A 14,562-nucleotide genomic window follows, 5' to 3' on the forward strand; every position below is an offset into this window, starting at 1 on the left:
CTCTACACCTCTGTGTCTGTTTAAACTGCAGGCCATTATAGGCGTGGCACAAGTGACCCTACGACCCACACACACACACACACACACACACACACACACACACACACACACACACACAATTTTAATTGCTTGTTTTCAGCAGCATTTTGTTGCTTCATTTGGCTGTATTTTGCAGCTGTGATACCTTCACTGAACTCCAACCACTGTGGGAACAACACAGAGCTACTGAGCTAAATGAAGTGTAATTTCTAAATGAGGCAATCTGAAGTCTTAACCCAAGGCTCTTCCAATAATTGATGGATAGTTGTGAGCGATTTTAATGTCCTACATGAATTTTTTAAACACTCTTTCAAATATTCTGCCTTAATAGCAGGTTATCAGAAACCCCTTAGCCTTCAATTAAGTGAATGAGAAATGAAGATAAAATGACAACTGAATCAAGACTACCCACTGAGAGAGAGAGAGAGAGAGAAAAAAAAAAAAAAAAAAAAAAAAAAAAAAAAAAAAAAATCTCATTCTCTATAGTGGTTGAAGGCCATGTTCTTGAGCAGCTGCATGCCGACCAAGCTACATCTCTCTCTGTCTCTGTTTGTGTGTCTCAGTGAGTGAAAAGAGCCCCGCCGCTCCCCTGCCGAGCGGAACATCAGCCTCATCAAGTCAGCCAGAGGCAGCAACAACAGGGGCGGAAGTAAGATCATTTAGCCTTCAAAATACAATCATAAAAACAGTCCAAAGAATGAAATATTCTTAGGTTAAGTTTTCAAAAGGGAAATTAAAATAAATACCTATACACGAAAAAAGAAATAATACGCATGCTAGTGGTGCCTTCTGTTAACCTGATACCTGCTTAACAGATACCCTACATCTCCACTCTTAAACAAATCTGGGCTATAATAACAATAACAAAGCCGAACAGATAAAAATAGATGCAGAGCAAGCTCGATTTATAGTTGAATACCATCATCAGGTACCAGGCAGGCACCAATATGACAAAAAACACTTACTTAGTTACTTACTTAGATGCAAGTGCAACAAATTATTCAAAAGTCCAAACAATTTGAACCCGACCAAAACAAATGACTTGAGTCTGAGGTGCACAAGTTCATTTTCAAAAAAAAAAGAAACCAAATCCTAAAGGGCCCTGAGGACAATCAGACATGGTCCAAATAGGCTCAACCTAATATTTGGGTTGGACTTCAGCATCTTGCATCAAACACACATTTTCCTCCTGTGATGAAAATGATCAGATCTGGCATGCTTGAATCCTTAGGTAGGCTTTAGGCTACTGGCACTGGCCTACTGTAGAACAGAGACTAGCCTACTGCAATAAAATGGTAGGCTACTCTAAGCAGAATAAAGTTTATTGCAACAAGCCTAGCTTGGGTCCCAGATCAGGTCTTCATTAGCCATTTACTCGCAACCCAGTGGACCCAGGGGCGTAGCACAAAATTCTGGGCCCTGTACAAAGGCATTTTCTATGGGTCCCTCCCTGCATCCACAGCTATTCATTCTAGCATCTTTTTGGGCCCTTCTCACACGAGGGCCCTGGTACTCAGTCCCCTTTTTCCCCCCAGTCCGACGCCCCTGAGTGGACCCTTGCACACCATAAGGTCAGCTGAAGCAAATGGTGGAGTAAAATACGACATATTGTATTATAACGGACTGTGTTAACTGTTCATGTTAATGTGTTTATGTTCATGTTTAAATGTTAAGAGTGTCACTGTTCAAAAGCAGTAGCCGGGCAGATTAGTGACGTTGAGTGAAACTCTAAGATTTCCTGAAGTCAGTGAAGTGAACATGTTGTCAGTTTAAATCATAGACTGTTTAAATGCTGAGAGGGATGGCTGTTGTTATTTCTTTCTGGAGGAAGAAAGGCGTTCAGTTTAAAGTATGGCAAGCTGCGAGCGGCTAGAGTTGACGGAGTTTTGTTTCTTTTATTGGCGTTGGCTACGGCCCAGTAGCCTGTGTTAAGGTCAGAAATATATCTGCAACAAGCTGTCTCACCGTCTGCTTATTGAGAGACGTCATGCTACAGTAGGCTACAGACAGTAGGTTATGTTAAAGTATAAGCAACTAAAGTAGGCCTAAGCCCTCACTTGACCGTGACTTGACTGTCTTGGACATTTTACGAAAAAGAAAAAAAGTAATGGGCTCATTTTGGAGAGTTTCTGTTTATGGCCATAAAACAGGTTCATTCCCAGGTAGGCTAGTCTCGCTTTGCATAATTCCCAGGTAACAGGTGAAGAACATGAATGCTTTTATTTTGAAGATATTAACCGGAATGGCTATGTTTTTGCGCGGTATTTGACTTGACAGATGGCAAGCGAGAGACGCTCCACGCGGCTGTCTCTCTCGGTCCGTTGGTCCATCCCGGTTCCCATTGTCTCCCTTCTTCACTCCTTGAAGACAACCCCGAGACGACAAACTAAACTCAGCCGTTATTCCGCTCATATCGCCTCGTGTAGGTTACGTTTGGAGACTTTACTCGACCTGAAATCTCACCCTGTCCCTCTCCATCCGAAATATGGACATGTTTTTCTGTCTTTATTTTATTTTTTCAAATGTTGCACCGTTAGAGATGTATTTGCTGTAACGGGAGGAGGCAGTGAATGAACCGACCAGCGACTGACAAAACGTCGGTTGTGTTGTGGAGCTGACAGGGAGATGAACCGGAGGATGAGGACTTGTTAGCCAACAGACGCCGGAATCATCTTCCAGTGGCATGGTGACATATCACAACATCCTAGGAGCAATTTTACCCATCATTACCTAAGTGGATAAAACACCACATTCAGAAAAAAAGGCAAAGATAGCCTACTGGATTACAACCGCGGTTTTGGAGATTAAAAACAAAAACGCTGTGTTTTTGTTACGGTGTGAATGCCCGTTACTTCCCCTGAGAGGAGAGCAGAGCAGAGGAGAGGAGCTGGTCTAAGACAGAGACAGGAGGCAGGGACCACTTTCACTTGTTTTCTCCACCCTAAAACAAATTAGGCTGTTTCAATCAACCACATCTAGGTGGCGCGTAATCGGATTATTAGACAAAAGAGCATTTAATCTGGGGAATACATCCATCTAATCTCACCACTGGCTACTGTAGGCTACCGTGCTAATTCTGTGACAAGGATGCGACTAATCGACGTGACTGTAGACTTTCTAGTCCAGTAGAAGCTGACTGGTTAAGTAGTCCCCGTGTGGACATAATTGGAGAGTTACTGTAACCTTTTTTTTTTTTTTTTTCATTGGTCAAGATAGTTGTATTTGTGTGAAGAGACCCACATTATCAGAAATCTGACTTCGTTCTGACCAATCAATCAAAATGCACCACACCACCTGATTTATCAGACTACCAAACTGCCTTCAGTTGCAGAGGCTTGCCAAAGGTTTCCCTACATAACCAAGCTCCGTGGACACATCAAGAAATCATTGTGGACTTGAATCATCCCTAAAGCCCACCTTCCATCTTGATCCCTGACCCCATGTGTGTTGGAAATCCAGGGGGCCGCATTTCAGGCTGTTTACCTGTCAGCAACCGAGCCATTTGAATGAAGTAGTAGCCTTTTATTCCCCTGAGCTCCAGCGAGTACAGGGGCTGCACTGTTCGCTGAGGCCGAGCAGCGAGAGCCTCTACCTGGGCTGCCAGCCAGCCAGACGGCCCTCCAGGGGGATTTTGGATTTTGAAGGTCCAGCTGGAGGATTTGGGAGTTTCACCCAGAGTTTCTTCTCCACGTGGATCACTGGAGAGAAGGAGGAGGACACCATGGGATGCTGTAGTGGCAGATGTACCTTGGCCTTTATCTGTGGCATACAGCTGGTAAGTGTTAATAATAGGCTACTATTGATGCTGTAAGGGGGTGGCTAGATGGGCAGATCAACCAGGAAAAAGAAAGTTTTTTTTTTTTTTTTTTGTTCAACAAGTCATTATGAGGAATCAGAAAACACACATCTTTACTGTCCTTTGGTGACAAGACATGGAGCAGGGCATGGGTGGATGGATGGAGGGAAAAGATGGATGACTGAAAGGTCACATTTCAGAAGTTAATAGGTGTGTAAAAGGTCATGATACAAGCTAAGATCTGGTTTCAGGGATATATTGACAAATGGCAGGATTGAAAGGATGAATGGCTGTTGGTGGGAGCTTTAAGACGGTACTAAGAGTCCATATAGAACATTGATGGATAGATAGAAGCTGGGAGTGATTTATGAAGGCAGTGGATGTAAAGGAGGGATGGATGGCTGGCTAGCAGATGGATAGACGTATGGCGCAGGTAGCCTACGTTTGATTTATGGGGAAACAACGTAGGGAGGGTGGGCCGGGAGGGAGGGAAAGAGCTGACATAAACTCATGGGATCAACTCCCTCTGTGCTTTGTACCTCATTCTCCCATCACCATCTGTGTCAATGGGAACTGGTGGCAGGCAAGACAATAGGGAGGTGTGTGTGTGTGTGTGTGTGTGTGTGTGTGTGTGTGTGTGTGTGTGTGTGTGTGTGTGTGTGTGTGTGTGTGTGTGTGTGTGTGTGTGTGTGTGTGTGTGTGTGTGTGTGTGTGTGTGTGTGTGTGTGTGTGTGTGTGTGTGCGTGTGCGTGCATGGGAGGAAGTGCAAGTAGGAACACGTGTGCTGCCACTGGTTCTGTCGAGTAAATCCTTCACATCAAAAGGAAAATCCCATCTGAAATGAAGCAGCAAATGACAGGTTGATTGGTTCTTTTTGTTTCCCAAACAAAAATATGTAGATCTTCTGTCAGATTATGAAATGTCAGGATAGCTACAGCACAATGGATTTTATTAGAAGAGAGATTTTCATCTGAAACCTTTTTCTTCAGTGTTCAATCATACCGAGAGAAATGCATCACATAAAAAGGAAGAGGAACTTAGCACAACATTGGCATGTTATAACCTAATAAAGTTGATACTGCGAACATGTTAGCCAACTACTACCTATTTGCAGACCATTAGCATTTTAGCATTGGAATTGTGTGTCTGGCCACAATGTAAGAATGCAGCGCTCCTATTAGCTATGTTTTGTTCACCAACTCCTGACGGAAATTTCTCGGTCCACCAGCTAGTCACTAACTTTTGTCTGTCTGCTGTTTGGTGCTGAGCAGGTAGCATACAGTGGGTATAGGCTAGCAGAACGACCCAAACAATAAAGTTGTGGGCCCTAAAACCAAAACATTGAGCTGAAAGACGCTAAAACGGGAGGGAACTGCACAGTCGCGTGATAAATCTCTGTTGGTTTGGCACTATGAGCAACACCTTTTGAAAATAAAAAGGTTTGCTGCTTTAATTGCTATCATTATTAAGCTCTTCACCTTGGCTAAACGTAACCAAAAGGAGCATTATTGCTGTACAGCTGGAGGCTACCATGGAAAATGCAGGACATCAGTACCTCATGTAGAATCAGAGGAAGGAGGTTTAGGCAAAGTGGCACCACTCACCACAAAATAAACCCTGCTTTTCTTTAAATGCTACAGCCTCAGTGGATCTAGAAGGGCGTAGAGAAAATGAAGCCGTACTGTGAAATAGAATGGGACATTGTATACAGTATGTATGTGCACCACAGATACATAAACATGAGCAGAAGTGCTCGTGCTGTGGCATTCTCAGCTCATGGAGTCATGTACAGTAAGTATGTGCAAACTAAAGACCTATTGTCATGTTGAATAGGACACTGTTACAGTCGTGATACCCTGTGTGTGTGTGTGTGTCTGCATGCATGCATGTGTGTGTGTGTGTGTTTGTATTCAGTACGAAAGTCCCCTAATTTCCTGTCAGATATTAATGTGTATGACCCTGGTTGTGCAAATGTGTGTGCTGTAAAAATTGGACATTGCTATGCATATTTTCCGTCTCTTTCAATCCTTCCAAAAATCCTTCCCTCCAAATTCCTGTTTTGGACCAGCCGTGTAAGCCAACATGTCTACAGTACAATGCCAATGAGATTGACACATGTTATGTACATGAAACACGCCATTGTGCTGTAAATGGGGATGCTGTGTGTTTCCGTAGGTGAAGAAGTGTGTGTGTGTGTGTGTGTGTGTGTGTGTGTGTGTGTGTGTGTGTGTGTGTGTGTGTGTGTGTGTGTGTGTGTGTGTGTGTGAGAATGAGATGCTGTCACAGTGATAGTCATTGTGTCTAATGCAGTGGAACTAATGCTATGCCATAGTCAACAACATGTTTTGCTCTGTTAACTGTTGTAATAGCTAAGCCAGCTGATGCCACCACTAGCTGAGCTGGAGGTCTAACACTACTATATGTTACAGTTTGTCCGTGCACACTGCCTGCGTGGCGTGAGCGTGGCGTTTCTGTTGCGTGGCAGCTGCGTGGCGTTTTCTATGTCTTTGCACACCAGAAACGTGTCTGACGCGGCGCTGCTGCTGCTAGCCTTATCTGTATGTTTCCCATAAACATAAATATATACTGATTTGATTACAGCAAAGACAACGTCTGCAGTATTGACCGCAAATAGGCTACAGAATATTTCGTTCTGTATTGACAGGTGCAATATTTGAAAATCGATAATTATTTATTATTATTTTTTAAATTGCATTTATATCTGCATTTATGTCAAAACCTAGAGACTTTCAAACACCAAAATGTCATTTATTAAATGTATTTGTGTCAAAATGACATATTAAACGTCTTTTCGTATTCTATTTTTCCTGGAAACGCTTCCAACACGCTTGCGTGTCGCATGAAAAATAGGCGTCGGCCCTATTTCGAGCATGCACGCATTTTTCGGTGCGGCTCAAGCTGTGCCTGAGACGTGCGTGTCACGCAGGCAGTGTTCACGCTCTAACCTGTTAACATGGGAGCCGAAATAAAAAAACGGACGCGCCACGCAGCTGACACGCCACGCAGCTGACACGCCACGCAGCTGACACGCCACGCAGCCAGTGTGCAGGAGGGCTTAGAGAGGAGCCTCCTGATGGTGAAATCTTCACACAAAAACACCAATTCTCCACACTGTTTGATAAAGATATTAAGTTCTTTTAGTATCATTGCTGTACCCACAGAAAAACCACACCACCCACAATCCTTTGTGTTCAAAGCAACCTAATTGACCACAAATTAAAAGGCAGCCTTTTTTCTCTGCTTGCTTCTCTGCGTACCCCCTGTTGGAGTTAATTGTTTTTGCCATGTAAACTTCCACCTAATAGGTGACCTCGCAGAGCCGAAAACAATGCTGGTCAGTGTGTCTTATCTAGTGGAACTGATGTCTTATGTAACTCTTAACAGCACTTTTTCCTCCTGCTTCATTAGCTGGGTTAATTGGTGAGATAGGTGATGTCACACTGTAGCTGAGTAGAGATCAATGATCCAGGTTGGACATAGGTCTGCTTTACAGCTGTGGCGTGACTGTGCGCTAGGCTGATACGGTACCTGTAGGGTTACCAGTCCTTTGGTGTCGAACACACAGCTCAAACGTGAGTGCTGACTAATTTAAAATAATTATTTTCTGCTTCCCTGCAGTGGCAATTTGTTTCTGTTCATTTTAGTGTGATTTCAGGCCGCAGCTAATGGTTATTTTCATTATTGATTAATCTGCCAAATATTTTATTAATCATCCCATCACAAATTCCTAAAGCCTAAAGGGGACATGTTTAAATTGCTTATTTTGACTGACCAACAATTCTAAACTCAAAAATGTTCAGTGAACTATCACATAAGAGAGAAACAAGAAGTTAACTTTACGTACACGGCGCTGCCGACTTGAGCTTCTAAAGATACCGGAAGTCATTCATTTTCAATGGAAGCTGGCTTCTCTCAGCTGCAAGGAGTGGCAAATCTGTCGGCGTTGCGTTTTGGGCGTTTTGCAAACGCCAGCAACCAATCAGAATATCCCTAACGTCCCTAAGCACTCGTCTTACAGCAGCAGCAGCAACAGAGAGCTGAAGAGAGCAGGCAAGTGTTCATAAACTTCTGGTGTACTTACAAACTTTCCAATCCATCGTTTTATGAGTGCATAACCTATTTGTACTACTTGTAGACGTTTGGTATCATTTCGGGCATTATTAGTGGGGTAACTTACAAGATACAAACGTGGGTCCATTAGCCCCTGCGCTAAGCTATTCAGCTGATAACGCTACTCTAGCTAACTCTCCCAACGTTCGACCCAGGTGAAAAAAGCTTCTGGGAGGGTGTTTGGCTCGAGGTCATGGTGCAAAGAACCCTAGGGTGAATTACTCCGAACCATCACTTTAATTGTGCTTGACAATTTTTTTGCCGGGCAAGGTCATTTCCTGGAGTCTTGTTGTCCCTGTGAGGTTGCATGCGCCTGGCCAAGAAATAGTCCGGCACAATTAAACAAACGAGCTTTGACTCAAGACTTGTATCAATCTTCTTGTCCACAGTAACTCTCGAAATCCTCCCAAAATTTTGAGCTCTTTCTTTAAAACTCCTATTTTGAAAACAAACTAACATGGTATTTGGTTATTTATGTACTAATGATTTGCTACAGTAATATTATGGGGCGAAAGACGGAACACACAAACTCACAACGTAGAGGAAGATCATAAAGTTGGTGCAAAACAGAAAAGTTGGTGCAAAACAGAACAAAGTAAAAAGATCGTAGCAGATCAGATGGTGTTTTTACCAACACCTTTTTCACACACACACACACACACACACACACACACACACACACACACACACACACACACACACACACACACACTGGTGCAAAACAGAACAAAGTAAAAAGATCGTAGCAGATCAGATGGTGTTTTTACCAACACCTTTTACACACACACACACACACATGCACGCACGCACGCACACACACATGCCACTGGTGACTCACTTTCTGTGGTGATGGCTGTGGTCCTTGTTGCTATATCAGTCCACACACCCACCAACTGCTGTCACAAAGATGATTACTCAATCATCCAATGGCAGCAACCTATGGCTTCACTCCATTGGCTGGTTCAGTGGAGCTTGTGTGGACAGTTGCTGGGTGTTTATGTTCAGGAATGTTAATTATACTGTTGGCCTGTGTAAGTTAATTAAATACAGTAAATGGAGTAGAATTACAGCTTTGCAAGTTAACACAGCATAGTGCATAATTACTTGGGCTAGGTATCGTTTAAAAATTATGATACCAGTACCAATACACTTAAAATGATACTGATACCAAAAGAGTAATTCATTTGTAATGTCTTTTTGTACTTCATTCAAACTACAGGCTGTATGGGTTGTGGCTGCTGCAGCAGTGGCCCAATCACACGTCACATTAAATCGAAGAACTGCGAGCAAAACCTTACACATTCTTTATGTCATTTTTTTCGAGATCTGGGTACAAAAAGGATTCAATTTGGGCATCGTCTGACTGGAGAAGCTTCAATACTACTTACTACTGGGTTATTTTGGTGAAGCTATTGAGTTCCAATAACCAGCCCTAGTAACTATGGTGAGATAATAATTCATGATCCAATAGATTGATTTGTGACAATTGATATGGAGTTGATCTTTCAAAAACACACCAAAGAATAGGATACACAGATACTTGTTTTAGCTGGCAGCGCAAACAACATTTTGGTAATTTTCGCCGAATGTTCAGAAACATTTTCAGTCATAACCCAAATGTACAAGATGGAAGATTACAAGTTATGTAACATGGTTGGATGTATACAGTGGCCATAGGTGATCTGAGACACGGTGTTTGCCTGTCTGCAGCAGTACATTCCTGTGACATTTCCACCATTGAGGGACACAATGAATAATTTACCACTTGGAAGCTGCGGCGTGAATGCAGAAATGGTATCTCTGCATGTGTGCCGTGTGTGTTACCTGATTGCAAAACAGTTGCGTGCCATCGTTCAAACCCAGAAGTCAATACTCATCTCAGATGCATTTCAGTGGGAAAGAAAACACCGATAAATCAACGTCGACATGTTGGACTTTCCAGAAACCGTTAAAAGATATTTTGACTTTGGAATTATAGGCAATTTTCTCAACTTGAAATGAAATAGAAAACATGTATTGATGGTTCAAACTAGTGTGTGGGATTTAGTCATACTTATGTTTTCATTAGTGTATTCTCACCTGAAACTAATCATTGTGCTTTTGTTAGCTTAGAATGATCACTTCATATTCATATATTAAATTCAGATATTGGAGTTTTGCAAAAAAAGATTTTCCCACTCAGTCTGTTTCCAGTTCAACTCCCATATAGTTTTATGATATTCAGTCACAGTTATTTTGCCATATGCTGGATGTTCATCATGCTGTTGTTTTTCAGCATTTTGAAGCAAATGCACTTTGAGAGTGCTTTGAGTTGAAAGCGAACGGAGCTCCTGCACTCTTGCAACAAACGGTCTTCAGACCTTCTTCATCGCCACGACTCGGTGAGATAAAAAGACTTTGCTATCCTTTATGTACAACACCGGGTTCAACAAGGGCCACACACAACCTCAGCTCTGAGTCTATAGATTTTCTGTCGCTCTTTCTTTTTCGCAGTCTCTAATTTGTCAGTCTCTCTTCCCCCAGTTCTCAGTCTTTTTATACATGCCCGCTCTCTCTCTCTCTGTGTGTGTGTGTGTGTGTGTGTGTGTGTGTGTGTCTCTTGCCCTTTTCATTTTTATTTTTTTTATCCGTCTCTACCTCCTCTCTCTCTCTCTTTCTTTCTCTGTCTCTGCTTGGAGGAATGCAGCATCACACCTTGGCCACTGAGTTGACTGGCAATCCATTCGACGTGTTTCAATAGAGTCTGTGCACAAAACAAGCTTTCACCCACGGGTCCTGTTGAGGTACTTCCATTGTCCCAAATCAATCCGACATTAGGCCTCGAACCTTGTAGATCAGTCCAAGTTGCATTCCTATTGTTCAGGTTGTTCCCTGTTATAAAAGGGTATTGTACTTTTCTGGCTTTCAGCTGTCAATAAAATACAATGTCTTGAAAAGTGCTGGCTTTTGGAGAAATTGCTCGGTGAGTGCAGGAAAGGTGGTTAAGAGGCAGTGGGCACTAGAAACGGTGAATAGGCCTTGTGGGAGCAACTGTTGATGACATTTTGTGTTGAGGGCATGTATTTTTAAATTTTTTACTCCCTTTGTTTTCTTGAGGTAATGTTGTTCGCAACCCTTTAGTTAATGTTGCTACACCTGTCAAGATTTCCATTCTCACATGGCACACAATATTTTAAACTTTGCTGCTTCATTCTTTTGTATTATTACTCTAAACCGTCCTATACAGCACCTTGGCTCTCACACAGAGGATATTTCAGTCCTGAACATGTATTTTTCTAAGGCAACCTGTAACCCCACATAATAATATAGTTAGCTAATGACATTTCCCTTTCCCTATGGAAATAACGCTATATACTGCTGTAGCTGGAAAGCTAGTTAACTGGAGATGCTAACAATTGCTAGTCTATAATTGGAAAATCAATATGGTCACTTTCAGTTTTTGTGTGAATGGAGTCGTGCAGTGCAGTCCAACACACTAACCACCAGATTCCTAATAGCCTTTACAAGCCTTGCTAGTTCACTTTATTTATAGATGCCTGTTATGTACAGACAGAAAAACAACAGGCCAATCAACGTGGACCAGGAAACTGTAGTCACATTGCAAAACCATTTTTTGCAATGGTGCAGAAGTAATATTTCTGCTGCAGGAAATATCTGCAGTGGCTGGACTCTCCCAAAACAATTACAGTGCTATTGACAGTCAACTTCACTCGGAGATGTTCAGTTTATTTCAGGGCAATGTGCTGTGGTGCTGTGATACACATTATCGTTTTTAAACAAATGGATCAGCTCTTTTCAAGCTAACCGATATTTTTAATTACTCTGTCGGAACCTCTGCTTCCTCTAGGACACTAACACCGAAGGAAAGTACTTCTCCCTTTCATAGTCTTCAGCATTGATTTTCATCTTTTGCTCCAGTCCTTTTGAATATTAACTTTCTGTGGCCTCAACCAACTGCCACTTTGCTCGTTTGAAAGCCATGATGTCTCTCTCTCTCTCTCTCTCTCTGATGGGCGGGCCAAATTCTCTGGGCGGGCAAAACAGAAAGGGGAGGTAACCTTGCTCCTTATGACCTCATAAGGAGCAGATTCCAGATCGGCCCATCTGAGCTTTCATTTTCTCAAAGGCAGAGCAGGATACCCAGGGCTCGGTTTACACCTATCACCATTTCTAGCCACTGGGGGAACTCCTATTAATGTTGAAAAACCTCATAAAGTGACATTTTCATGCCATGGGACCTTTAAAAAATTGTTGACAGGACAGCTAGGTGAGAAAGGGGGAAGATGTGCAGGAAATCATCACAGGTCGGATTCAAACCCTGGACCTCTGCGTCGAGGCATAAACCTCTCAGTACACGTGCGCCCGCTCTAACCACTGAGCCAACTCGGCCACTTGTTTTAGTTTTTTACCGAAGTATCGAATTAGGTATCGAGAATTGTGGAATTTCACTGGTACTGGTTCGACTACCAAATTTTAGGTATTGTGACATCTCTAATAATCAGGGTTGTCTGTTGTCATGGTAACCAGTCATCTATAGGTGTAGGGTCTGAAAACTCTGCACGTCCAAAAGTTTCTTTGTGGTCGCTGGATTCTATGTTCCACTCAACTGAATAAAACCATGGATAAAAGTATTCAACGCTCACTACAGGCCCTTCCCAGATTTTCTTCCTGCATCACATCTAATTTGACTGAAGCGGTTGAAAAAGTTTTAACATCTGGAATGTCTGGAATGTTGTCATAAATAATACTGTTTCAGGGGGAAATTGTGTCTGTTCTACTTATGCTGTTAAGGTTGTAAATGTGGCACCATATTTGCTGTGCTGAAAAAAAAAAATAGAAAGCAGTCCATCAACAAGCTGTCAGCAAACGGCACATAATTCTCCACGACCTGCAGTCTTCAAGTTCAGTCAATACATTAGGGTTTGGAAAAAGACCAAGTTTTGCAATGGAAAATGTGCAGTAAGGTGTGTTTTACGCTGGAATGCGTCCAAGGACCGAGCAGGAGGCTGTTAGAGCCTCCCAGCCTGGATGTTAGAGTGCTGCTGCTGATGACAAGGTCTTTCACAACACATCTGGAGGTGACCGAGCTCTTTCTTCACCATTGATCTCTGATAGCTTAGATAGAGTAACGGATGTGTGTAGTGTTCTCGGTATTTGAGCCCTACTCTTATCTCCTGGTGTCATATTTAAGTCCATGAGTTGCTTGTGCTATAGAGAGTTGTAGACCCTCTTCCTGTCTTACCTATAGCTGTGCCTCATTAGCATTAACATGTTCCATATTCTAAGCTAAATTCATACCTGTAATCTATTTCCAAAAAGACCGCCTTTACCAGCACCAGGCTCACTGCAAGACCACTGCTTTTTTCTTTTCTTTGTAAAGCTTTTTTATAAACTGCAATTTTCCACCCTAGATGTTTTTTTTTTTTTTATTGTAAAAACAGCATGAGCACTTCTCCCAGTTGAGATTGTGTCGTGTAAACGCATTTGGAAGCTCACGGAAAGGGAAACTATGATGCTGTATCAACTCATGCTGTCATCATGAAACAGTCCGGAATTGTGGAAGAGTGGAATCAGTAAAAAGTGAAAATCTTTTTGGAAAAGCTGACTCGATCTATATTCTTCCACAGCTCAGTGGAGGCTTTAAATTGAACCCCTACACAGTTGGATTATTTGTTCAATAGTCTCAGTGATACTGACACACATAGTGTGAAATCACATCCGCTGTATAGACCACTGTTGTGCCTCTACATACACTATACACTGTACTGTAGCACACAATGTTATATAACACTAACAATGTTAAGTCCAATACTTTAGACAAACAATGTTTTGGTTTGCATTTCATTTGTGACTTTGTCAAAAAAAAAAAAAAAACATGTATTCTGGCTCTAAATACTACAATACCCATTAACCTCGGCCACTTATGCCATGGAGAGGAAGGTAGTCAGAAGCCTAAATCAGAGCGGTAGCACATTTAAAATCATTCTCATTGTAGTTATGAACAAAAAATGGTGCCATAGTTGCTGAATTCATCTGCAATTGACCCTACATGTGACATTGAATTCAGTTAAGCTGCAGTTTTCTCAACAAAGAAAAGGCCCTTTTCATTGAAAACATTTTGACATGTCACAGTAGGAAAAGCGCAGGTGTAAATAATACAATGAATGAAGGCTGAATTCTATTCAGCTGATTCAGTTTCAATGCCCTGGTATTGTGCATGCTGGTTCACTGTCACACTGTCATGGCTGACACATTAATAGGACTGGATGTTTCTTACCTTGGGAGTTAATATCTCTCATTATGTTTTTAAAAAAACCCAAATATTTGCAGTTCTCTTCATCTTTTTTTTTTTTTTTTTTTACTGATGATTCAACCAGGAGAGTAATTTGCCCATCCAAGTAAGTGCTCCAAATGTCACCTATTATTGTCAATAGAGTAAATGAATCGGCCAAAATACCACCAAATTACAAGTCCAAACAACTCCGCTGATTTTGTATTTCAAAGAGACAATGTATCAGACGATAATACAACGTATTGAACATTGGTGTCTTCCTGCAGAGTATGAGGGAAAACAAACAACCATACAGTGAAATATG

General features: G+C 42.0%; 1 protein-coding gene across 1 annotated transcript in view; it reads left to right on the plus strand.

The window, feature by feature from the left end:
• The first annotated feature begins 2,324 nt into the window (after positions 1-2,324).
• Positions 2,325-14,562, plus strand: part of nkain2 (sodium/potassium transporting ATPase interacting 2) — an 87,322-nt gene continuing 75,084 nt past the window's right edge. The window contains exon 1 of the mRNA XM_039782626.1: positions 2,325-3,814. Coding sequence (XP_039638560.1) covers positions 3,761-3,814 — 54 coding nt within the window. The 5' untranslated portion in view covers positions 2,325-3,760. The remainder of the gene's footprint in view (positions 3,815-14,562) is intronic.

Source organism: Perca fluviatilis, chromosome 18 (genome assembly GCF_010015445.1).
Source record: "Perca fluviatilis chromosome 18, GENO_Pfluv_1.0, whole genome shotgun sequence".
In the NCBI taxonomy this organism is placed as follows: Eukaryota; Metazoa; Chordata; class Actinopteri; order Perciformes; family Percidae; genus Perca; species Perca fluviatilis.